The sequence below is a fragment of the Alosa alosa genome, chromosome 1, assembly GCF_017589495.1.
Source record: "Alosa alosa isolate M-15738 ecotype Scorff River chromosome 1, AALO_Geno_1.1, whole genome shotgun sequence".
Lineage (NCBI taxonomy): Eukaryota > Metazoa > Chordata > Actinopteri > Clupeiformes > Clupeidae > Alosa > Alosa alosa.
This window is the reverse complement of record NC_063189.1, coordinates 20,900,421-20,925,964: the sequence shown is the minus strand read 5'-3', so window position 1 is coordinate 20,925,964 and position 25,544 is coordinate 20,900,421. Positions and strand designations below refer to the sequence as shown.

Genomic DNA, 25,544 nt, shown 5'->3' with positions numbered 1-25,544 from the left:
CAGGTCATGTGGTGTCAATTTACTTACCTCCTTATCTAAACAATACGCTAACCCTGTATTTTTCATGTCTTCATGTCTTTATCCCATCACAGTAGGAGCAGCGGTATAGTGATCCATATGTCCCTGAATCTCAATACCAAAATTCTCAATTGTCATATACTCAACTCAATCAATCAATTATCAATCAGAAACTAGATGTAGAGCAGAGCGGTACAAAATATGACCGCTACCCACTCAGTCCAGCACATTTTTTCCACAAAAATGAGTCACGTTTGTCCAATTGTGTACATTTCCTACTTTGAGTGTGTGCAGAGTGTGTGGTTGTTTTTGTGTATATGTGTGCTTCTGTGTGTGTTTATTGAGTGTGTGTGCCTGCATGTACGTAAGTTAGTTTTTTTTGTGTGTGTTTGCGTATGTAGGTGTGTTTGTATCTGTGGGTGCACGTGTGTGAGGGTGTGTGTGTGTTTGTGTGCATTTCGTGTGTGTGCATGTATGTGTGTGTGCATGTGTAGTGAGCTGTTCCAATAACCTAGCCCATCTGCAATAATGCATACAGAACTGGTTCCGTCCTTCAAAATACTGTAGGGGACTAGTGAATCACCATCATTTAACAATGTTAACAAACATCAAATGTAAAGTATATGTATTTAACAGGAGTAAAAAGGGGTAGGGTGGGGTGAGAAGTAATGATGTGCCCAATGAAGCGAGGCTTCAGAGCTTGTGTCGAGCAGAAAGGGGCGTGCCAGATGAATCCCCGGTTCGAGGCTTGTGTCGTTTCTATAAAAATCATGTGACTGATGATAAACGAGGCCTCGGTTTATGAGTGTGACGTCTGAAGCTTTGTTTGGGACATCACTACTTCTCACCCCACCCTACCATATAGAATCTCGAGAACCGTAGGGCCTAGGAGGTCCTATGACTTAATTTCTTGAAGCAGTCGCCTTAAAAAAATAACTATTATGTGTTTCCCCAAATAAATCAACTACATTTGCGAGAAAAAAAATCAGAGAAAATGCTCCCTAAAAGAATTGTGGGAAGTTGCACAATTTCTAAGCTGATAAATGTGCAGCCTTTTTCCTCAAATATTTTAAACATCTGAAAACGCCCTTCAGTTGAGATTTTGAAAAGAATGCCTCAAGACGGACGCCATTGAAGTTCAGCATGGAATAGTAAAAGGTAAAGTAATTTGTTCCTGCTACTTGTGAAAGCTAGGATGAAAACTACTACAAATATACAATTAAGTAATGTCACATCACAGGTATATATTTTCATACCAACGTGTTTGACCTACTAGGAAATATTGGTGAAGTTAGCTTAACAGTAGCCAGGTTGCTAGCTGTACCTAGATGGTTGGTAAACTAACCAGCAAGCTAACCCTAACTTCGGTAGGTTATATTATAACCTTATTAATTTGAAATGGCCAAGTTTATAATCATTTGTAATACTTGGGACACTCTAAACTGACATTAATATAATATTGGAGTCGACGACGTCTTAATCTTTCTGTAACGAATTTGAAAAGACGGTTGGAATTTTAATAGCCACTGAGGGAATAGCTAACATGCTAACGTAGCTGGTTAACATTAGTTAGCCAGGACTCCACTGTTCTAAGCGATCTAGTGTGATGCCAAAGGCTTGTCTGGCACTAAGGGATCTGTTGACTGACTAATTAAAGCAGTCTGTCAACTAATTGACGTTTGATTTGAACTGAACACTATTTGCTTTTAATTCGGGTTATATATTTTGCTTGTAGCTAACGTTAGCTGAGACCACCAGGGCATTCTATTAGGCATTTGTAGCATACAGTACACGTGGTGTAAGGTAACTGTTAGTGTTGTCGGTTAAGGTTAGGTGCATTGTCCATTCTCAGCAATAGTATGCCACTGATATTATTTTATTTGGGTGATTTAGCGATTATGTTAACATATTTGAACACATATACACTTCTGTCTGTCTGCTATTAAAATATTTTGTAGCCTACATGGTAAATGATTTCAGAATGAATTTTGGAAGTCCTTAGCAAGTTAGTTGATACTGCTGATAGTCAATTGTGGTTCTTGTGTTTATATAATTATGGATTTTGTTTGTTTTAACAGGGTTGGCAAAATGCTCATCAAGGTCCAGTACCGTGGACTAAAAAAGTACCTCAAACTGCAGCCTGGTTTTTCTTATGAAAGTTTCATTGAAGAAGGTGAGGTTTTATGTGAGATTAGCTAGTGTTCATGCAGTATTTGAATGAAATAAATTTGAAATCAATGTCTGCATGCATCTGATATCAGATCACTTGGCCAGTGGGTAAGGTAAAAAAAAGATTTTGTTACCCTTTAGTTGAATTAAATTAACTAAAATTGGAAACTGAATTTCTTAAACTCTTAAAGCAACCCTTTAAAGGGACACCAGGCAATGTTTTCGTGTTAATTACTCATCTTCGTAAGTCGGTATATGGTTAAATGACTCATTACAGGGCGAATGAAGACTCTCTCGCCCGCCCGCCCCTACTGCCTGTAGGAAGAATATCCCGCTTGCAAGTTCAGTGTATCGTACCCGGCGACCGAAGCAGTTTCAGTTTCCATCCTGCATCCACAGCACAGAGGGAGGCTAACGAAACGCTAGCGATTGTTGCAAACATGTGTATAATGGCAGAGCCGGCGAAGAAGCAGTGAAAACCCTTGACGGAAGATGCAAAGAAAAGGAAAAGAGCTTCAGACCGAGCGAGGGGGAGTTTCGTAGAGAAAAAGCATCAGGCTTGCCTGGTGTCCCTTTAAGATTCCAATTTTGTGTTTTTGCAGAATTTGTGCCAGCAGGTTCTTCTACTCTAAATTCTTCACTTTTCTGAAGTGATATGGAGAGGTCCTCTTCAAACAAGGGACATCAATCTACTGGTGCAGGAAAGAACACCTCTGCCATAGGGGATGCAGCAGAAAAGGTCAAATGGGTGAGCATTTAAAAGTAAAGTCTCACTAGGAGAAATCCTTGTCTGTCCTCCAAATGCGAAGCCTGGCTTCAGAAATTCGGTAGTGTCAAATCAGGCACGCGTTCAATCTTGCAGCACTACACAGATCTGGCTGAACGTAAGGCATGTTTTTTAGATTCAGCCAGATCTGCTTGCAGATCCAGTGCTGCCAGATCGAACGCGCCCGCTCATTTGACGTTAACGGAACATGAATCTAGGCAATTTTCTTCCTTCAGATACAGGTCTTGATATAATCTCCCTGTACACTTTCAAAAGTTTATAATACTTTAGAAAAACAAATGTACCTCCGCGCTACTGCGGGTCCTAGGTTGTATGTACTCTTGATATTCATCTCTTTAATACATCTCCTGTGTTTTTAGAGGGTGCAGGTAAGTTTTCTCTTTACAAGTGTATCACCGTTATTGTTTCTCTTTTACCCATAGATGGTCCAGGAGGTTCTGGAGAAGAGTTCAGGGGGAGAGGAAACAATGGAGGAGTATAAGAGATTGAGCACCTTGACACACTGCACAAGACGGCATCATATCCTTGTCAGCCACATTGTTGAAATGCATGGGTATGTTTTGTTTTGTAATGTGAAAAAACAAAGTAGAAGCATTATTGTGCACATATAGCCTCTCACACAACTTGCCTGCAGCGTGACAAGAAAAACCTAAATTTGGTAGTAGAATTGTTGTGTAAAAACTATTTTGAACTGATGTTTGTCCTTTTTACACTTCTCTCATCTTCTCAAAGGAACTCTGGATCTCATTCATCACCATTGGGTCCTTGGTTACCTGTCTGACCAAGGCCCCTTTGTCCGGGATTACTCAGTTTGGCTGAGCGGCCAGACACCATACTGCTTTTTTGCGGAGAGTTGGAGGATTTTGTGTAGATGTTGATGAAGATGATATGTTTGTTATATCTCTGTCAGTCATCTGAATATTTTTAAATGCCCAAGCTATTGTTTTTTTTTTTCCTCAACGTCAGGTTTAATTTACACTGAATAAATGCTGTTAAATGAAATACTGATTCTCTAATTGTGTATATACACCACATCCTTTAAAATGTATGGTAATAGACTTATTTAAAACATGCATAACTGCTCAAAATAAGTGAGGCAACTATATTATACGTGATTTTATCATGAGAAATTAACCAAAAAAAATCAGGGAAATTTCCTTGATTTATTTTGAATATGCTTAATTGCATTGAGATATTTTACACATTTTCTTTTGTATACATGAATAATTTAAATAAATTTCCATGATTTGTTAAAGTCTATATTCTTAAAAATAACAGGGTTATATTTTTCCTTGATATTTTCACGTGTAATAAGTTGCCTCATTTTTTTCATGCATTCCTACTGTGTCATTTTTTACAGTGTAGTTAAAAATTAAATGAACCTCTTTTCGTTCATGGGGGCCTTACAATAAAATAATTTATGTGTACATTTAGTGACCCCCACCATGGAACCATCGTTTTCATTTTGATCTGTAACCCCCCCCTGCTGTACTGGACCCCTGAAAGGAGGGTAGGGCAGACACAGTTTTCTGTGAATATCTTGAGAACCGTAGGGCCTAGGATGACCAATTTTTTCCGTATGTTTGCCTCCAGGGGTCATGTTAACCCATTCCATGTGCACACGTGCATAAACAGATACACACGCACACACATACATTCACAGTAATCATACGTATGACACATACTCACACAGTAGACATATGTACGCATGCATGCACAAACACACACACACACACACACACACCCACACACATAAATATAAACGTGTACACGCACACATGCACACCATTCAAGAATTTCTCAGAATTATGAACAGGCAAGATGGCGGTGGAGTTGTATAAAATTAATTTTACATGTGAAATCTATGAACTAATCATATTTTGGTACTTGTTGTCTAGCAGATACCAGTGAGAATTGAGTGTGGATAATGCAATTTAGTGAGACAGTTAGAATCATATAGGCCTTTCAGCGTGATTTATTTTTGTGGAAAAAATGTGCTGGACTGGGCGGCGGTCATATTTTGTACCGCTCTGCGGTACATCTAGTTTGTTATTCTTTGGGGGTAGGCTCCGCCCTCTGCCGTCTCATTACGGCAGGATCTGCAAGGGTCTGCACACTCAGTGACCTGGACCGAGGATGGGACCTATGCCAATGACTATCTTATTGTTGCTTATGTCTTTTGTATATCCTTTGATGGGTTAAAATATGTGTTAACTTTCATTGTACCCCCCTGAGTCTGATAGAACTACTAGTTTCTGATAGAACTACTAGTTCTAACCCAGTATAAAACTCCAGCTAACACCTCATTTATGTATCTTGTTGGAGGATGTAAGCTGTCATGCATGGATGGTTGAAAATCAGCTCAACACTAAAGGTAAGTTCATATATAGCCTGTATGTAATTAATAGCAAAATGGATAGTCATGATAATGTGAATTGATGTTATATAGGTAGTCTGAAGTTCATGGGAATAGTAATATGACCCAAATCGAAGCGTTCACTGTTCTTACAGGTATTAATTGGTCAATGTATAAGTGCTGTAAGATGGGTAGTTGTCATGTAAGGCACATACTATATTATTATTATTATTATTGTTGCGGTTACGGATTGCAATAACAACATAATACAATTTTGTGTACTATTTCATTGCCATTGCTTGTATGTGATGCCAACGAAACACTATCGGACACGGAATGAATAGTTTTTTGCCTGTTAAATATAAGTATATATACTCTTTTGATCCCGTGAGGGAAATTTGGTCTCTGCATTTATCCCAATCCGTGAAACACACACTAATCCCGGCGCAGTGAGCTGCCTGCATCAACAGCGGCATTCGGGAAGCAGTGAGGGGTTAGGTGCCTTGCTCAATGGCACTTCAGCCGTGCCTACTGGTCGGGGTTCGAACCAGCAACCCTCCGGTTACAGGTCCGAAGTGCTAACCAGTAGGCCATGGCTGCCCCCTAAGGTTACCAGTTACCAGTTACCAGTAAACGGAAAGTAAATGGGAACGGGTAGTTATGTTCGCTAGCTAGGTAGCAGCTAAGGACTTTGGTTGAACTTTAACACACGCAAAACTATGTTAGGTTAGTCTGTCAACTGTCTCTGGGTCTAGAAACTAGAGATCAAGTGAAACGGTGACAGATCACGACCAAAGTTATTTTTCTATTTATTTATTTAGTTGGAAAATACAATTTCAATGTCGGATTGTTAGGAAGACATATGACAGTAGAAAATGGGCTCGTAACTTACATTGCTGAATATAGGGAAATTCTACAGATGAATCCAAGCTAATGTTTTTTCTATGCTTGCAGACGGCAAAGACTGAGCTGTATTTCACATATGTCCCTTGCTGGCCACTGTTATTTTAAAATGGTGCACGTACACGGCGAGTCGACACTGCATTATGTAAATGTAAATGAGCCAATAGGTATGCTTCGATTTGGTGGTGGTGGTAATTAAACATGAATGGGGCCACATTTATGAATGGGAAATGTTGATTTTGTTAACAAACAACTGAAAACATTACACAGGGGACCTTTAACATGATATGGGGACATTTGGTTTTACTATACTTATTTTAATACTTGTTAAATAAATCTGAGTTGTAGGCAAGGCAAGGCATGTTTATTGATATAGGACATTTCACACACAGGGGCAATTCAATGTGCTCTACATAAATGAAGGCAAAGTACAGAAAATAATAGTAAATGGAAGCATAATTGTTCATTAGCTTAAAAATGAAGGAAGTGCTGAGCTTTTGGCAGAAAGCATCTAACAGTTTGGTCTTGTCTTGATTTGAAACTGGGAACAGTTGGGGCATTTTGATGTCATTTTGGAAGTTGGAAGACAGTTCTTGTGGTCAGTTCTATTAGTTTCTGTTAGAACCACTCTGCATTTTATATCACCTGCAGATGTTTGATGGCGTTTTTTAGGAAGGCTGTGAAAGGCCCACGGCAGCAATCAACCCTGCTGGAGATAAATACTTGAATGAGTTTATTTAAATCATGTTTGGACATCAGACCTCTAAGTTCAGCAAAGTTATTAAGGTGGTAAAAAGCCTGATTTAGTTATTGTTTCTATCATTGTCAATTAAGAAGACCAACATTTTACAATATGGTTAGATAGATAAACGAACACTGAAGGAAATATGAATAGAGTTTACATATTTCATGTTAAAATATTTTTTTTTTTTTTATTTCATGTACTGAGTGAAAACATAATGTATTTGTCTGAAGAGCATGCATGTAAGTTGGGTACTTTGTAAGTAACATAAATGAAAAAAGAGTGAAAGAAGGCATCATCATACCTGTTTTCATCGGTTTTCTTTTCATTATACATTTACCAACAGCATAACAGACACCACCGGGACATAGACGGATAGGCATACAGATATGCTCAAGTGCAAAGCTCCATTTTGTTGTGAGGGAGATTTCTTGTCTGTGAAAAAATGTAGACATTTACTGTAATTTGTGTTAAAAACAAGGAGCTGATACAAATGTAATTTTTTATCAGTTTTCATTCTCTCCACCCCATTGGCATTCAATGAGAACAGAGATAGTAATGAGGCAGAGGCTTCTGATAGCCACAATGATTTGCAAGGCGTGCTGCTAGTGTGTTACACTGCGGGTGACCCTCTGGTGCTCTTCAGTTTAGGGATGCAAAAAATTGAAAAATGTTTTAAAGGAAATCTGAGGCCCTCACAAGGGTTATCTATTTTAAAATTCTCAAATGGCTAAAGCATGTCTATGTAACAGAGGTCGTAATTCGTCCGCCGCTCACGTCCCTCGAACCCGCCACCTCGACACACACCGGCATGGGAGTCAAACGCTCTAACCACTGAGCTAAAAGCCCAGGCTTCCAACTCAGCGGTTAGAAGCGTTCTTAAGGTTAGGGGTCATGCTCGCTCAGTTCGCCTCCGTTACACTCACCTCCCTAAATCCTCACTCCCATGATCCGGGTCTACGGCACCACTGTAACAGAGGTCGTAATTCGTCCGCCGCTCACGGCCCTCAAACCCACCACCTCGACACACACCGGCATGGGAGTCAAACGCTCTAACCACTGAGCTAAAAGCCCAGGCTTTTAGATCAGCGGTTAGAAGCGTTCTTAAGGTTAGGGGTCATGCTCGCTCAGTTCGCCTCCGTTACACTCACCTCCCCTAAATCCTCACTCCCATGATCCGGTCTACGGCACCACTGTAACAGAGGTCGAATTGGCCCGCCGCCACGCCCTCGAACCCGCCACCTCGACACACACCGGCATGGGAGTCAAACACTCTAACCACTGAGCTAAAAGCCCAGGCTTTTAGATCAGCGGTTAGAAGCGTTCTTAACGTTAGGGGTGTGAGGATTTACACGGGCAACTAGTATGATAGCTCAGTTCGCCTCTGTTACATCTACACATTTCGCCATCACAGCCTGCATCAGAGCATGACAAACTGGTTGCCTTTGGGCTGTAACTTCTAAGATTTAAAAGAATAGACTTGATTGTCTTCGACTTTCTGCATACGGGTCATTCCACGTCAATTCAACCAGGGCCCAACAAATTCTGAAAAAAATACCAGGTGTACCTATGTTACCCAGGAGACACACTGTAAAATTACTATTATGTAAGATCAATACTTTCCAAGATACAGCCAATTTTACAGGGGGAAGGGCGTGTCCATTTGCTCGGCCTCTTTTTTTGTCAAAGTTCACAAGCCCATAACTAAACCATGTAGGAGACACAAAAACCAATGAACAGAAAATAGGTAGAGGAATCGCAAGGTTGAAGGTTTGAGCCCAGCTCCTCCTGACAAATCACTTTACCCCAAAAGTGGTCCCGATGTGCCAGTTGGCGCCCTCTGTGGCAGTCTATGCCATTAGTGTGTGTGTGTGATTGAAATAAGGAATAGGAGAGAACTGGACCTACATCTTGGACCTGGTCTACACTACACACAAAGGAGCATACAAAGCCACCCCCCTCCCCACATTGGACTTTCAGACCATATCACTGTTATGCTAATGCCCGCATACAGACAAAGGGTAAAAGCGAACAAACCGGTTCGTAAGCAGGTAAAAGTGTGGCCTGGGGGAGCCTCCGATGCTCTTCAAGACTGCTTTGACACAACAGACTGGGAAATGTTTAAGCAGGCAGCCACTTACAACAACCGGACAGACATAGAGGAGTATACAGACACTGTAACCTCTTACATCACCAAGTGCATCGATGATGTGACCCACACAAAAGACATCATCACTTGGGCTAACTGGAAGCCATGGCTGGCAGGGGATGTCCTCAGGCTGCTGAGGGCCAGAGACAAAGCCTACAGAGCTGGGGATGAAGCTGGCATGAGAACAGCGAGAGCCAACCTGTCCCGTGGCATCAAGGAAGCAAAAAAGGAATACACTCACAAGATAACCACCCACTTCAAAGACAGCAGGAACGCACAAAGCCTATGGCAGGGCATTCAGGCCCTCATGGACTACAAGCCAGCCACACAGAGCTGTGAGAGCAACATCCCTCTGCTCAACAACCTGAACCGCTTCTTTGCTCGCTTTGAAGCACAAAACAGCACCTGCCCACAGAAGACCCATCCCCCTCTACATGAGCAGCCCCTGTGCCTCTCTGCCGACAGCGTGAAGAGGACACTTGCTGCTATCAACACCCATAAGGCAACAGGTCCAGACAACATCCCAGGTCGTGCGCTGAAGGACTGCGCAGGGGAGCTTAAGGATGTCTTCACAGACATCTTTAACACTTCCCTGAAGCAAGCCATCGTCCCATCATGTTTCAAAGCTGCCACCATCATACCTGTGCCAAGAAAACTGCTCCATCCTGCTTCAATGACTACCGCCCTGTGGCACTGACACCCATCATCATGAAGTGCTTTGAGCGGCTTGTCATGTCATATATCAAATCCATTCTCCCCCCCACCCTGGACCCCTTCCAGTTTGCATACCGAGCCAAGCGGTCTACAGAGGATGCAATCTGCTCTGCCCTCCACCCAGCCCTCACCCACCTGGAAAAAAAGACTCATATGTGAGATTGCTGTTTATAGACTTCAGTTCTGCATTCAACACCATAATACCACAACAACTCATCTGCAAACTTGACAAACTGGGACTCAGTACCTACCTCTGCAACTGGCTACTGGACTTCCTCTGTCAGAGGCCCCAAGTAGTACATGTTGGCAACAATACCTCAAGCAGCATCACACTGAGCACAGGGGCCCCCAAGGCTGCGTGCTCAGTCCGCTGCTCTTCACCCTGCTGACGATGACTGCACTGCAACCTACAGCAACAATCACATAGTGAAATTTGCTGACGACACAACTCTGGTGGGTCTCATCACCAAAAGGCTGACGAGACTCAATACAGGTTGGAGGTCGGACCATCTGACCACGTGGTGCAGGGACAACAACCTCCTGCTGAACGCCAGCAAGACCAAAGAGATTGTTGTTGACTTCCCGAGAGGTCACACCCAACACCTGCCACTGACCATCGACGGTGCTGTGGTGGAGAGAGCGAGCAGCACCAAATTCCTGGGGGTGCACATCAGTGAAGACCTCTCCTGGACCACCAACACTGCATCACTGGCGAAGAGAGAGCTCAGCGCCGCCTGTACTTCCCTCGGAAACTCAGGCGAGCCAGCCATCCACCAGCCACCCACATTCTACCGAGGCACCATTGAGAGCATCCTCTCCAGCTGTATCGCTGTGTGGGGCGGAAGCTGCACTGAATACAACAGGAAAGCCCTGCAGCGCATAGTGAACACAGCTGGAAGGATTATTGGTGCTTCACTCCCCCTGAAGGACATTTACACCACCCACCTCACCCGCCGTGCGACCAAAATTGTGAGTGATGCAAGTCACCCCGCTCACAATCTGTTTGATCTACTGCCCTCTGGGAAGAGGTACAGAAGCCTGCGCCCCCCGACTACCAGACTCACCAACAGCTTCATACACCAAGCTGTAAGGATGCTGAACTCTCTCCCCCCTCCACCCTCAGCTACATAACATCCTGGACATTGGACCCACAATGGCCGCCTGCACTACTCCACTTGCACACTTGTACACTTTACAACTTGTTGTTGTTGTCCTGAAAACACAACACTTCTGCTGCTCTTACATAACTTGCACCACTATGCCACTTTCTTTCTTACTTAGGTCAAACAGAACTACCCAAGCCTTTTATTGGCCTGACTTTGCACTAGTATTTTATTTGATTGACTGTCTATGCACAATTTCAACCAAATTTTGCTGCTCTTATTTTTTCATTATTATATGTGCCCTCTTATTTACTTATTTACTTACTTTTTTGTTTACTTGAATGTTATGTTTGTCTGTGGACTTCAATTGGTAAAATATGTCTTGTCTTCACCGTGGGATAGTGAGAAACGTAATTTCGATCTCTTTGTATGTCTGGAACATGTGAAGAAATTGACAATAAAGCTGACTTTGACTTTGACTTTGACTTTGAGAACCACACCTTTTTTTCTAGGAAACCGTAAACAACAATATGTGGAAAGGTGGAAAGGTACAGCACATGGCAAATGTGGTAAAAAATATGTGTGTAAAAATATGATTTGTTACTCTCAAAGTGGATTCCATTCATGTCCAGAGTTAGGGTGATTTAGAGAAAACGTGAATAGAACAACATTCAGATGTATTACACCTCAATTGGTGCCCTTTTAAGCTATGATGTGAGGGCTAAACATACCGTAATCATGAATTTTACCTTAGCTTGTTGTGAGAAACATTTTTTTTTCAAAATGGTGGTTGTGGGGTAAGATGAGTCACCAGGGCTGGGGTAAGTTGAGCCAGCTAACTACAGTCGTACTTGTATTGCATCTGTAAAAAAAAAGTTTGCCTTGATTTTGTGACCTCATTCTATATGGTTCCTTAGTGTTATAATAACTTAAGAGACTAGGCAGCAAATTAATCAGACTTATTTAAGTGAATTCAAAGGTAAACAGGTGAGAAATGAGTCTTGGCAAATTTTCAGTTGAATCTATTTGGCAAATTTTCAGTTAAATGTTGGTGTTTGTTACTGTTTGTAGAAATTAAATTAAATTTGTTTGAAGAAAATAAAAATGTTTTCTGAAATCTTTGTGTTGGCTCAACTTACCCCACACCTAGGCTCATCTTACCCCACATAGGGGAAGTTGTGCCACGAGACCAACTTTTTTACAGAGAGCATCTCTTTACCCTTATAAGTTATCAAAGAGTTGTTGGTTACAGAAGTTGTAGAACACTTTGAATTTTTGTTTGGTGTGAAAATTACAAAACAAAACCTCTTTGACACATTAGAATGATGAAGAATGTAAAACAAATGGCTCATCTTACCCTATGGCTCCTCTTACCTTCTCCCCTATAAATGCAGTTTATTAGTGAACAGTACACCTATAAGTTCACTTGTACTGCACCCTACAGGTTTACTACTTTTACACCTTGTATATATTTAACATATACTACAATAAACTAAAAGAGGTGCTAGAAGTAACTAGTATAGTTTACTTACAGTATAGTTCTCAGTATACAAGTTTACTATTATAAACTGAAAATGGGCCAATTTAGTCAAACAAAGTATAAGTATAAGTACATGTACAAGTGTACCACAAGTACATTTATACTAGTAAACTTGGGCATAAAGTAATTAGCATAAATAATTAGCATAAAGTAAACTCAGTAGCCAGAAAAGTACTAAAAGTATCTCTAAGCCATGTTACGTCATTAAAACTCTAAGTCATGTTACGCGGTTTCTAAGCTAAAACATTTTTTGTCACATACAACAAACATCTCCTCACGATCAGCTAGCCTTAATACACTGTACAAAAAAACGCTGTCTCTGTGGACAGCCCAGGCTCCAAAAACTTCTACAAAAACAGACTGGTTCAGCCTGGACCATGAAACATAACAAACTGTTCCAGACAATCACTGACAAGATGCACGTTCATGTCAGTTTCAATTGTACAGGAGGGAGGGAGGGGCGAGCTAGCTAGCCGTCTGTTTTGTTTGAAACGTCAACAGAAGTGACGTTGCCAACCATGCTTAGAGAACCTTTAACCCAAAGTGCTCTGGGATGACTGGCCCTTTTCAACATACTTTTGAAGTATCCTGTGTTTGGTATGCTGTAATAACGTATCACAAGATACATGTATTAAGTGTTGTGCTTGGATTATCAGTAGACATGACTACACTGGAGATTTACCAACTGGCAGATTAAGGGAGAGAGCAGACGGAACCATAAACCGTAATGTTCCCACCTAAACATCTTGAATTTGCTTCATACTTTATGTGAATTATGGCATTGAACCCAACAATGATGAAAGTATGAAACAAATCTAAGATGGCAGGAGGCATCTGTTGATCCAGATAGTACAGACAGCAGTAGCGGTACAAAATTGCAAAATTGGTCAAATCTTTTCAAACTCATCACTTTAAACACTTTAAAGGCTAGTGGGAAAAATAAAACAATTGATTACAATAATTGATTGAATAATTGATTAAATATTACTGGTAAGATGGCCCTCATTTAAAAGTTGAGGACAGAATAACTGTGAAACTGTTCATGTCTTTTTTACCTGGACACTGTGTGAACTCCATTTTAGCAGTTTTAGAGCTAACAGGGTTCCTATGATTGCAGGTGATGCTATTATCTTTAAAAGAGAGGGTGAGGTTGGAGTCAGTGGAGGTTTCTCGCTCTGGAGTGCAGTTGATGTTGTTACAGGTGGAGGTCAGAGAGAGGTCATGACCTCTACAAGTCACTGTCACATTAAAGAAATCACCACAAGATTGGTTATAGACAACAGACAGGACAGGTGCCTCCACTGGATCTGAAACACACACACACACAAACAAACACACAAACAAACATAACTTTCATATTTTGGGAAAGGAAGTCCATCTGCGTTTCTCCTACTGATGTTACTAAAGGTATGTGTGTAAGCATGTGTGCTGGTGTGTGTGTGCTTGATAGATAAATGTGAATGGTTATCCCAAAGTAAAATTTCACTTTAATCTGATATATTAAAACACTTTCAGAGAATGTTGTATATAGTGCTACAAGAATCTCCTCTCATAGCACTACTTACAACTAGCCTTCTAATTCTAGCACTTATCACCGGACTAGAACTGACACTAAACTATATTAAAACAGCACTCACTGATGCACTTTTCCCATTGTAGGCTACTCTACATTTTCAATTGTTTTAAATTGCTCTAGAATTGTTGGGAGAATTGTTTAAAAAGCTTTAAACTGTTTATCTAGTTGTAAGTCGTTTTGGCTAAAAAAAGCATCAGTCAAATGTGATGTAATGTAATGTAATAACCAGTATTATTCATTTGATCATCCATAATGCTCACCCAGAACTGAGAGTTCATGCTCAACCTTAATGTCTGTCTCTCCAGCACTGAGCTCTCCACTGTAGAGTCCACTGTCATTCTTCTGCAGGTTCTTCAGTTCCAGAGAGAAGGTCTCATTATTAAACTCCACTCGATGACGATAACCACCTTTATAGGTGACTACAACAGTGTCTTTGCGAGGTACATATTTCATTATATTATTTTGGCCAAAGTGCCACCTTATGAAATCTATACTCCCCATCTTCAGGGGCTGGTGCTGCTGGAACTCCAGAGTAACAGATCCTCCAGTTGGTTTATACACAGGGGATCCAGCTGTGAGAGAACAAACAAACGTTTGTTTATGTACTTTGTCATGAGTGTTATTTCAGTGCAATGTGTAGGCCTACAATGTGTAGAAATAACTCCATATACAAGTGTAAATTTAAGCAATAAGCCCCGAGAGGCTGTGTGGTACACTGATTGTAGAACAGCTGAGGGGCATTATTAGGCATGACGCACAACCCTGCCCTTAGTTGTTCTAAAATCAGTGTAACCTACGGACTTGAGTGGCTTATTGCTTTTCTAAAACAGTTACTACATATAAATGGCAAGATTTTGTGAAATAAAGGCACAGCAACGAGAAATGTATTATGTAACAATTTATAGATAATAATCCTTCTGCCAAGAAATATATTTCCTCTACCAGAAGGATTGCCAAGCACTTCGAGACGCAGCTACTCTTAACATTTGAATCGAGTTGTGCAGTAATATAGAACGAAATGCCGTCAGGTGTATGTTTGTGCTGGATTTTACAACGACATCGAACACGTTTCAGCCAAACATAATCAGGGACCGAAACTATCTGTTTTAGAAAAGACATTCTATTGCACCTCATCTTTAAATAAAAAAGAGGTTACTATTCAGCTAAGTTGTTTGCATGTGTGTGTGTGTGTGTGTCTGGTGACTCCCTGCAATACAGATGCAATATAGATACAGTGTGTCTCTTAAAGTGTTGGAAACCTGCTGCTTTTAGCCTACACTGTTAAATGTGGCTGTAGGTTTTGCAGTACAGTACAGCTAAATTCTACAGTATGATACAATATCATGTCTTTACAGCACAGTGTTGTAGTTAATGTTGCATTCTGTGTAATATTATTGACGCGGGAATATATTACAGTACATTTTCCCGCATACTGTAACTTTGCTGCCACCTTGCTGTAATATCGAGAATCGGTTCTTCCAACCGACGACTTTACTCCTCTTCTGAAGACATGACCCATAGTGGAATGAGCGCAAGTCATTGACATTTGGTGAGTTTGGTTTTCGCATTCATTAAGTAGTTTTACCCCAGCATTGTGTAGATTTTTGTTTAGTAAAAAGACGAGCATAGCTTGTTTGCTGGTATCAAAGCTGGTGTCGATAGCAAAGTATTGTCTCTGGCTTAGCAGCACGGTAGGCATAGCCTATTTGTTTAAATTAATCATCTAGTCCTCATCGAGATAATTTATAATCAATTAGTCCTCTTTATGCCCTCCTTTTAACTTGTGTAAGTTTACAGTTAAAAATATCGACTTGTCGTTGAAAAGTATTGTCTGTTGTTACTACCAGCTAACTTCAAGGACAAAGTTCACGCTGTTCCATACAGTCTGCCCCCTCAGGATCGGCGCGCTATTACACTTACGCCAGGATGATTGAGTGAGACGGTAACCACTACGTCTCCGGTATACATCATTGAAAAGAGGAAGGTCTTGTCAACAAAACAAGCTCTCATTGGAGTACCTTTGTGAACTGTGACCAATCCTAGAAGCGATTTATTGAGCTTAGTGCCCGAAATCCCGGATGTTCAGCGGACTACAGATATACATACATGTAGCAGCCAATAACAAATACTGTAAGATAGTGAAGGTAACCTGTTTGAAGGGTGTAGACCAGAAAAAGCAGCACAACAGTGACACTCATCTTCTTCTCACTGAGGCACAAGTTCACTCAACTGAAATGAAACAAATTGTCATTCAGCCGTTCTGAAGTAGCAACTGACACTAAAACTGTCAACCATCTCTGTAGGAAGCCATGCTTCGCCAACATGAAAATCTAGTTCCTGCTAACAGGTATGCGTTTGACATGCCATGCTGATGATGATGATTATGATGACTTAATTATGATAACAAATAGTACAACTTAAGTTTTCTAAATTAATGATTTGCAAACCCGGACAGCAAAAGAGTGCCCAATCAACATTAATTGTTGGTCAGATTGATCAGTTTCCGTCAGACGCCCAAAATTAAGCATCGATGGCACGAGTGGTGGTTGGTCTCTCAAAGTAGTGTTGAAAGGGTTACGGAAATGTAGGCTACAAAAACGTCAAGTCATATTCATGCACAAGCCAACTAAGCTAGGCCTAACCTATACTATAAGCTACTGGAAGACATTCAAGGTAATAAGTTCATGTAGCTGTACTGTTCTAAAGTGTACCAACAATGTAGGTAGGTAGTATAGCGTACCTTTATTTCCAGTAACAGGCAATAAAGTTGCCTTGTTTATTTTGTGTGGTTTCAGTTGTCATACAACTGGTATAAATTACAATAAGGTCTACCACAATCTAGATAATTTAGCTCTTTACACATAGGCTTTAGTATTTTTTTGGTGCTGCTATCAATTGAGCATTGTATAGTTTAAATGTAGCTGAGTAATTTTAAATTATACTTTGAGTTCAAGCAGAAACTCTTTTTTCATAATTACTTGTATAGCCTACTAAGAATATGGAGATCATGTGCTCCATGGCTACCTCTGATCAATTAGAGTGATAGCCAATGTCCACTTTCAGTGCTCCACAACACTTAGTTGAAAATAATGCATATTTAAGGGTAATGCAAGGACTTTGTATTTAATTAGGTAGTCTGAGTCCAACCGATTTGAGGGCCGCTGATTTTGTGTCCCAGTCCGTCCCTGAGCCCTGTAGTAGCCATATCTATGTGTGGTGCTACCAACTGCATGACACTAGGCCTAAATATTTTTTAAGGTTTCAACTAATGAAAAAAAAAAACATCCCAATCTTGTGTTGTATGCATTAGTTTAATTAACTTATTGTATCCCCATGTTTAGAGGTCATCTTAATTAAAAAGCTGTACAACTTAGCCCATCCTCCCCTAAGTAATCATAGAGTTTTTACCTCTGTGTAGGAATACAAGAAGACGTCCCCTCTTTTCCAGAATTGTAGATTTAAGAACAGCAACACTTTTGTACCCACATAATACTTACATCATCTATTATATATCTAGCTATTAAAGACATACCGACAACATTTCACTTTTTTCATACCATGCCCATTATGCACACGATACAAAACGTGCTACTGTAGTCTCTTCCTGTCTGAATGCAGCTTAAAACCAAAACCAAAAATAGAGCGGTGGTGTGAAGCTGTAAGAACTGTGTGTCGGATGGGAACGTTTTCACAGAGAGGAGAGGGCTAATCTAATGTTTTCATTTTGTCAAAGGGGGGCAAATTACATTAACTTTTACATGAACATATACTGGTTTGAAATTCATATCACTATAAAATGCAGTTGGGTGTGAATAAAAAATAATGTTTTGCATGTTTATTTTTTAAACACTGTGCCCAGGGGTGTGGCAATTAAGAACTTAGGGAGTGGCTTAGCGCATTGTCTAAAAAGCACTATTGTATACCAGGGGCCTTTTGCACAAAAGCAGAATTAAGGATAAGTTACTGAGCTGCGCTCAATGAATCCAAAACAAGAGCATACAGGCTTAATTGGTTGCACAACGAGCACGCCAGGATGAGCAGACACAGATTCATCAAGCCAGGTGAAACCTATCCTGGATAAGTGCGCGCTCACGGCACTCTCTAATACAGTGTTTCTCAAAGTGTGGTCCGGGGGCCACTGGTGGTCCGCAAGCTAACCCAAGTGGTCCGCGAGCAGACGTGGTAAAATATAGTATAAATGAGTTGTTTGCAATATTGAACCAAATTGTATGTAAATACAAACAGTTCTGTAACAATGCTTATGTAAGCTACGCCAGTTTAAATGAATTTTCTCACACAATATAAGCAAGGTGCAAATACAATAAGCAAGGTGGTTCAGTGAGTAGGCCTACTGTGTAATATACTGTTAAAGTAGGACTACTGTTTTTTTAGCTAGGTGGTCCGTGAGGTTGTTTTTATTGGTTAAGTGGTCCTTTGTCTGAAAAAGTTTGAGAAACACTGCTCTAATAGACCCCGCCACCGATCACAGATTCACTGATGGAGTGAAGAGTGGCGGACTGAGGTGCGTTCTGGGTTGATGCGCCGACTTACGGCAATGGGAGGAAGTGACGTGGCAGAAACGAGTGAGAGTGAGATGGAGAATGAGGAAGCGGGAGAAACAAACCGTGGATGGGAGAAAGTTATCTGTAGGAATGGAAAAAAAGAGAAGCAGAACTAATAGTGGTAGTAGTTTAAGTGCTAAATCTCTGAAGTTGGGTGAGGAAGATACTAGAGTAAACGTAAGACAAATGGAAGAGATCAAGGTAAAACTTCAGTTTGATTCACAATGTTCTTTGAACCCATTGAGGCTATCAAAAGCGTTATATGACGCTGTAGGAACTGTGTCAGTTAAGCCATTGAGAGATGGAAGTTTAATCATTACATGTGTCATGTAGAGATGGAAGTTTAATCATTACAAAGAGACATTTTGTGTAAAATTACTATCTTGGAGGGGATGAATGTCAAGTGTGGTGTATGGGAGAAGAAAAGAATAGTGCAAGGAGTGATCACAGGGGTCCCAACGGAGTTGGCTGATGATGAGATTATGAGAAATGTGAAGGTAGAAAGAGTGAAGAGGTTGGTTGATAACAAAAAAAACGGATTAAAAAGGAGAGTTTGTCTATACTGTTGTCTATGAGAGAGGAAACATTACCAACAAGAGTAAGGGTAGGTTACATGAGCTACCAAGTACGTGAGTACATCCCCCCACCACTCAGGTGCTTTAAATGTCAAAAGTATGGGCACATAGCAGCAGTATGTAGAGGGAGAGAGAGCAAGTTGTGGCAAGTGTGGAGGGGAGGATCATGACTATGGTAAATGTAAGCAAGGTGTTCAGGCTAAATGCTGTAATTGTGGAGGAGAACACAGTGCTGCGATATAAAAGGTTGTGGAGGCCCTAAACGCAGCGCAGCAGAGGTACAGAGAGTTAAAGTAGAGGAAAAGGTGACATATGCTGAAGCAATTAAACAAGTTAAAGGGAAAAAGGAAGCAGTGTTAACAGCAGGAGCTGGTCCAGAAATACCTGGACGAAGTCAGCACTGGCACTCTCAGGAAATAAGACAGATTGGGAAAGAGGTAAAGTCAAAATATATCGCAGTGGACAATGTAAAGTTTATAGCCTTCATAGCAGAAGTTATCAATTGCTCTGCTCAAACAGCGAGCAAGACTGAGAGGATCAAAATCATTATAAAAGCAGCACAGAAGTACATTGGTGTGGGGGAGCTAACTATAGACAGCATCAATGATTTACTACTAGCAGGGGTTGGACAAGAGGAATCACAAGCAGCATGACTCTGTAGCCTGGGTGTTCCCATGCTGCCTTGCACGCGATTTGATTCACGCTGCTAAGGCAGCCTGGAGACCATGGAGCAAATTTTCGCCTGAGATAGGGGACCAATCACAGAACAAGGGGGAAAGCAAGACGATGATGAGCTATGCACAGATGCATTTGATAGACATCCGTGGCACCCAATAAACGGATCTGGGCATTTTTTTCAAATACGAGAAAATTAACGTTTGGTTCCCAGACCACGTCTCATTGAGAAGTGGTGGCGCTAGCCAGGCTACAACACACCAGCATGGGGTGGAGAGTGAGGGAGCCATGTTGGGAATTTGGCCAGTGGTCCAGGGATCACCCTAATCTTTAATGTCCACAGTGAGTCAGGACTTAATTTTACCATTGCATTCAAAGGCCCGTTTCCTGCAGTTCAGTGTATCCATAATGTAACAAAGGGATTGGGGGTTGATATTATCCTGACCAGAGAGGAGGAGAGTGCCTTTAATGTACCGACGTCATAATATGCTAATTAGATGAGTAAATTAACCCTCTTCATAAACTTTTGTTTGAAGCCATGGGCTTTTGAAATGTTAATGTAAAAATCCAATGTTGTTTTTTTATTTTTTTAAACCTGGCGCCTAAAGGGTTTACAAACTAATTTTACATTGTAGCACAAACTTCAGCAATTCAAGTATAGTTTACTTTTTTTTTTCTTCAGCAATTCAAGTATAGTTTACTTACTCTACCACAAAATTAAGTAACACTCATTTTACGCAAGTAATCTCAACAAATGACAAAAACTGAATTCTACTTACTAGAACGCTATTATGTTTTACACTGAAAAACAGAGGTAAACGCAAAACATTAAAGCTGCAAGATTTTTTTGATCATATTCACTGAAACCAACACTATGCTCTGACAGAACAACATAAATCAGCCAGTATTAGAAAAAAAACCGCACTTCTACCTCCACCTAGTGCCTGTTATTTGTTTTGCAAAAATCCACAGCTCCCGGTTCTTCTGGTCCAATCAGAGCAGGGCTGTGTGAGATCTGACTGTCAATCACAGTCTGGTGCAGTCTGGTGCGCAATGACGAGCACAAACTCGATGAGAGGGTGCTCGGTGGTAGTGGGGGAGGGGCATGAGAGTTGTAAACATTCAAAATTTTGGCCCATCAATCTGTCAGACTTGCCAACTGCAGCTTTAAACTTGACTCAAGTAAAATAGACATAGTTCAATGGAACTTAAAGCACTGTGTTAGGACTGTCAACTCACAAGTCTTTCATTCAAATGAGAATTAAAAATGTTGATGATAAGTTAGAAAAAATATTGTTTATATATGTTCATAGAATGCATAACACATTTACATCATTCATAATCATATTTAGATCAGTTGGTTATTTGCATGGATCACCGAGTGGTTAGTGGTGTTCGTTGACAAATAGCATAGCGACTTTCTGTCGTGTTTTATTTGGCATTTTGAAAAATCCCATTGATTTCTGTTGGAAGACTCATTGCACGTTGATATTACTGCGCCACTGTCTATGCTTCAGGCTGAAATATTGAGCGGAAGTTCATACGCGGTTGTGAGGTGTCTGAAAAAATAGTTCCACAACTGACACTGGCACTGACACCCATCATCATGAAGTGCTTTGAGCGGCTTGTCATGTCACATATCAAATCCATTCTCCCCCACCCTGGACCCTTCCAGTTTGCATACCGAGCCAAGCGGTCTACAGAGGATGCAATCTGCTCTGCCCTCCACCCAGCCCTCACCCACCTGGAAAAAAGAGACTCATATGTGAGATTGCTGTTTATAGACTTCAGTTCTGCATTCAACACCATAATACCACAACAACTCATCTGCAAACTTGACAAACTGGGACTCAGTACCTACCTCTGCAACTGGCTACTGGACTTCCTCTGTCAGAGGCCTCAAGTAGTACGTGTTGGCAACAATACCTCAAGCAGCATCACACTGAGCACAGGGGCCCCAAGGCCCTGCGTGCTCAGTCCGCTGCTCTTCACCCTGCTGACGCGCGGACTGCACTGCAACCTACAGCAACAATCACATAGTGAAATTTGCTGGCGACACAACTCTGGTGGGTCTCATCACCAAGGGCGACGAGACTCAATACAGGTTGGAGGTCGACCATCTGACCACGTGGTGCAGGGACCAAAGAGATTGTTGTTGACTTCCGGAGAGGTCACACCCAACACCTGCCACTGACCATCGACGGTGCTGTGGTGGAGAGAGCGAGCAGCACCAAATTCCTGGGGGTGCACATCAGCGAAGACCTCTCCTGGACCACCAACACTGCATCACTGGCGAAGAGCTCAGCGCCGCCTGTACTTCCTCTGCGGAAACTCAGGCCCAGCCATCATGACCACATTCTACCGAGGCACCATTGAGAGCACCCTCTCCAGCTGTATCGCTGTGTGGGGCCAGAAGCTGCACTGAATACAACAGAAAAGCCCTGCAGCGCATAGTGAACACAGCTGGAAGGATTATTGGTGCTTCACTCCCCCTCTCTGAAGGACATTTACACCACCCACCTCACCCGCCAAGGCGACCAAAATTGTGAGTGATGCAAGTCACCCGCTCACAATCTGTTTGATCTACTGCCCTCTGGGAAGAGGTACAGAAGCCCTGCGCTCCCCACTACCAGACTCACCAACAGCTTCATACACCAAGCTGTAAGGATGCTGAACTCTCTCCTCCTCTCCCCTCCACCCTCAGCTACATAACATCCTGGACATTGGACCCACAATGGCCGCCTGCACTACTCCACTTGCACACTTGTACACTTTACAACTTGTTGTTGTTGTCCTGAAAACACAACACTTCTGCTGCTCTTACATAACTTGCACCACTATGCCACTTTCTTTCTTACTTAGGTCAAACAGAACTACCCAAGCCTTTTATTGGCCTGACTTTGCACTAGTATTTTATTGACTGTCTATGCACAATTTCAACCAAATTTTGCTGCTCTTATTTTTTTCATTATTATTTGTGCCCTCTTATTTACTTATTTACTTACTTTTTTGTTTACTTGAATGTTATGTTTGTCTGTGGACTTAAATTGGTAAAATATGTCTTGTCTTCACCGTGGGATAGTGAGAAACGTAATTTCGATCTCTTTGTATGTCTGGAACATGTGAAGAAATTGACAATAAAGCTGACTTTGACTTTGACTTTGACTTGACACAATAGCAAATAAGACGGCTGGAAATCATACATTGCGCCGATATATTTGATTATAATAATCAACGAACACCACTAACCACTCGGTGAGTTGCACAGTTTTGAAAACGAACGTTAAGGGTTGTTTTAGGACATGTTTGTGCATGCCTGTTGCAGCCACTCTGAAGCAGTAAAGGCGATTCAAAATGAGTCAGAAAAGTCGAGACCGGACCAATCGTCAAAATTTCGGTGTCCACCACTCTAGTTCATCAAAACAAACCAGAAAAGGGACTCAAAGTGCTAAATACCAGAATTTTCCTTTAAAACACTGTCCAAACACATATAGGTATAACAGGATCATTACATGTGAGGAGGTTGGCAAGGAGAAAACAGGTCCATTCCACATGCATGTTGGCTAGTGTCTGTGCTTGTGCCTTTCCAAATACACACTGACAAACAGCAAGACTTTCTACTGGCTGCGCAGCACCTAGACACGTACACATGGCCACACAGACACGCGGGCAGTTAGTTCAAAGACAGGCAGATAGAGCCTCTTGCATGAAGGCTTTGCCATTCTTCTATGGTATACCAGTAGATGAATGCATTGCTAGTTGGCCTGCATTTGTAATGAGACCTTTACAGATAATTCATAGTTATTCCCCTCCACTGTGTTCCTCTGATTAGCATCTGCTAGCTTTACTAACAGGTCACTGTCAAGACTATTTGTCTCTTCTCTTCATTGGAATGATCTATCCAGTGTTCTCCGTTCTAGCAGTGATTTGAGGATTTTCAGGAAACATTTAAAAACTTAACTTACATTTAAATTATTGTCTTTACAGAGTCATGGCTTGTGTGAAGACTTGCTTTTATTGTCATAATTCTTCTTATTAATATACGTATATTATACTTCAAAATGTATTTGACTTTACTTCACACTATTAATTGAAATGCTAATTTAATGTGTATTATTGTTGTTGTTGTTGTTGTATGTCCTTTTGGAGAAAGTGTCTGATAATAAACATAAACATCTATAGAAGCGTCCTCTGGTTTATCGGCTGCCTCACTAGATAGCACCAAGGTTCAAAGAATTCTGAACGGAACCGGTTCAAGATCCTATTCTCTGTTGGTCGAAAAATGCTCTCAGTGGTCTATTTTGTTTGCAATGCTAACCCAGGGTAGTCACATTGAGACAGCTGTCTCTTTTCCAAGTGAACCCTGGCCAAGAAAGTCAGCACCTAGTTGAAGGGGATAAACATACAACATAAAACAATAGAAATACACAACAACTTAATTTAGCAACAGCTTAATTGGTCTAGCTGAAATGTGCGATTAAAAACAGTTTTCAGGTGTCATCACATCCTCATTCATTTTGAATGACAACATTTGCATGGCCCGGTAGCACATGAAGGAGCTTTTCAGAAAATATGACAGCTGCTTCTGTGTCTGATGTAAACGTGACTTTCAGTTCCCCCCACATCCTCTGGCCTGATAGAAGCCTCATCTACTCTGAAGAAGGTGTTGCGCTAAAACACGTCTGTGCAAAAGACCAATAAAAGAAGCAGTTTGCAGTTACTGTAGCATCTTCAAGAGGTTGGTGTGTTGACCAAGTTCCCATGGAAACTTTGTTGAAACAAAGAAATAATAAAGCTGCAGATTATTTTCCTCCTCAAATGTGTTTCATTAAAATTACATTTATAAATAACAAGTTATGCCACATTCTGACACACAGGCACAAGGAAGAGGAGATAACTGCACATGCTCTCTCTTGGAGGAAGCCATTTCCTTTATGTTGCACCAATGTCCACACACCATATGCTCACACACACACACACACACACACACACACACACTTAACATGAAACTCACTGAAGAAGAAGAAGGTTAAGCAAACCCTTCTTTTTGTGTCAGCTTTTTTTTTGACAGTTTGCAAATGGAGTGCATTACCACCATCTGCTGGACTGAAATGTGATGGCAAGTGTACCCTGTAGCAACACTCCGGCTGCTGGGTGAATAAGGTAAATTCTGAGCGTTGACAGTGTTATCTTAGCGCCCCCTGCTGGGAAATCATACAACTGCTCAACCTTGACTCAGTGAATGTACATAATGATTATATTACAGACATAGACAGATGGAAAACATGCAACATAAAGCTAAATTGTAAAGAAATTAAAGTTATATGTAAGCCTGCTATGAGGAGAAGAAAGATTGTGGTAGTGCAGTATGTCTAGCTACTTGTTTACTTGTTGACCTGCCATGTAAATTAAAAGACTGTTTCTTTGTGTAAATCTATGTTGGACAGAGATCATTTGGAAGGTTTCGGTGGCTAAGCTCACGTGGCATGTCATCATCAACATCAGAATGCACTCTTTGGATTTTCATTAAGAATGCCGCGATGGGGTGCCAGCTGTGGCGCAACTCGCTGGGGCACCTGCACCATACACCAGCGACCCGGGTTCGATTCCTGCCCCGTGGTCCTTTCCGGATCCCACCCTGACTCTCTCTCCCACTCGCTTCCTGTCATTCTCTA

The 25,544-nt window shown here is 41.3% G+C and overlaps 1 protein-coding gene and 2 long non-coding RNA genes across 5 annotated transcripts; 2 read left to right on the top strand and 1 right to left on the bottom strand.

Annotated features, from left to right (window-relative positions):
- The first annotated feature begins 1,136 nt into the window (after positions 1-1,136).
- Positions 1,137-3,950, top strand: LOC125304341. 2 transcript variants are annotated; one of them, XR_007195226.1, is made up of 5 exons: positions 1,137-1,176; positions 2,097-2,191; positions 2,790-2,935; positions 3,397-3,527; positions 3,761-3,950. It is a non-coding gene; the product is annotated as an uncharacterized LOC125304341 (long non-coding RNA). The 2 variants fall into 2 exon arrangements; XR_007195225.1 differs by having other exon boundaries at positions 3,707-3,950.
- A 2,636-nt stretch (positions 3,951-6,586) lies between these two features.
- LOC125304306 (SLAM family member 7-like) lies at positions 6,587-17,522 on the bottom strand. Of its 2 annotated transcripts, none has more exons than XM_048258451.1 (6): positions 17,466-17,522; positions 16,207-16,286; positions 14,318-14,629; positions 13,537-13,788; positions 7,280-7,410; positions 6,587-6,942 (listed from the first exon to the last, which is right to left on the bottom strand). In XM_048258451.1, the coding sequence occupies exons 2-5, from the start codon at positions 16,253-16,255 to the stop codon at positions 7,304-7,306; spliced, it is 720 nt and encodes a 239-aa protein (XP_048114408.1). In that variant the 5' UTR covers positions 16,256-16,286; positions 17,466-17,522; the 3' UTR covers positions 6,587-6,942; positions 7,280-7,303. The 2 variants fall into 2 exon arrangements, with proteins under 2 accessions (XP_048114408.1, XP_048114417.1); XM_048258460.1 differs by having other exon boundaries at positions 6,587-6,939.
- On the top strand, positions 15,530-25,462 carry LOC125304314. The gene is made up of 3 exons (XR_007195221.1): positions 15,530-15,606; positions 24,926-25,032; positions 25,317-25,462. It is a non-coding gene; the product is annotated as an uncharacterized LOC125304314 (long non-coding RNA).
- The last annotated feature ends 82 nt before the right edge of the window (positions 25,463-25,544 follow it).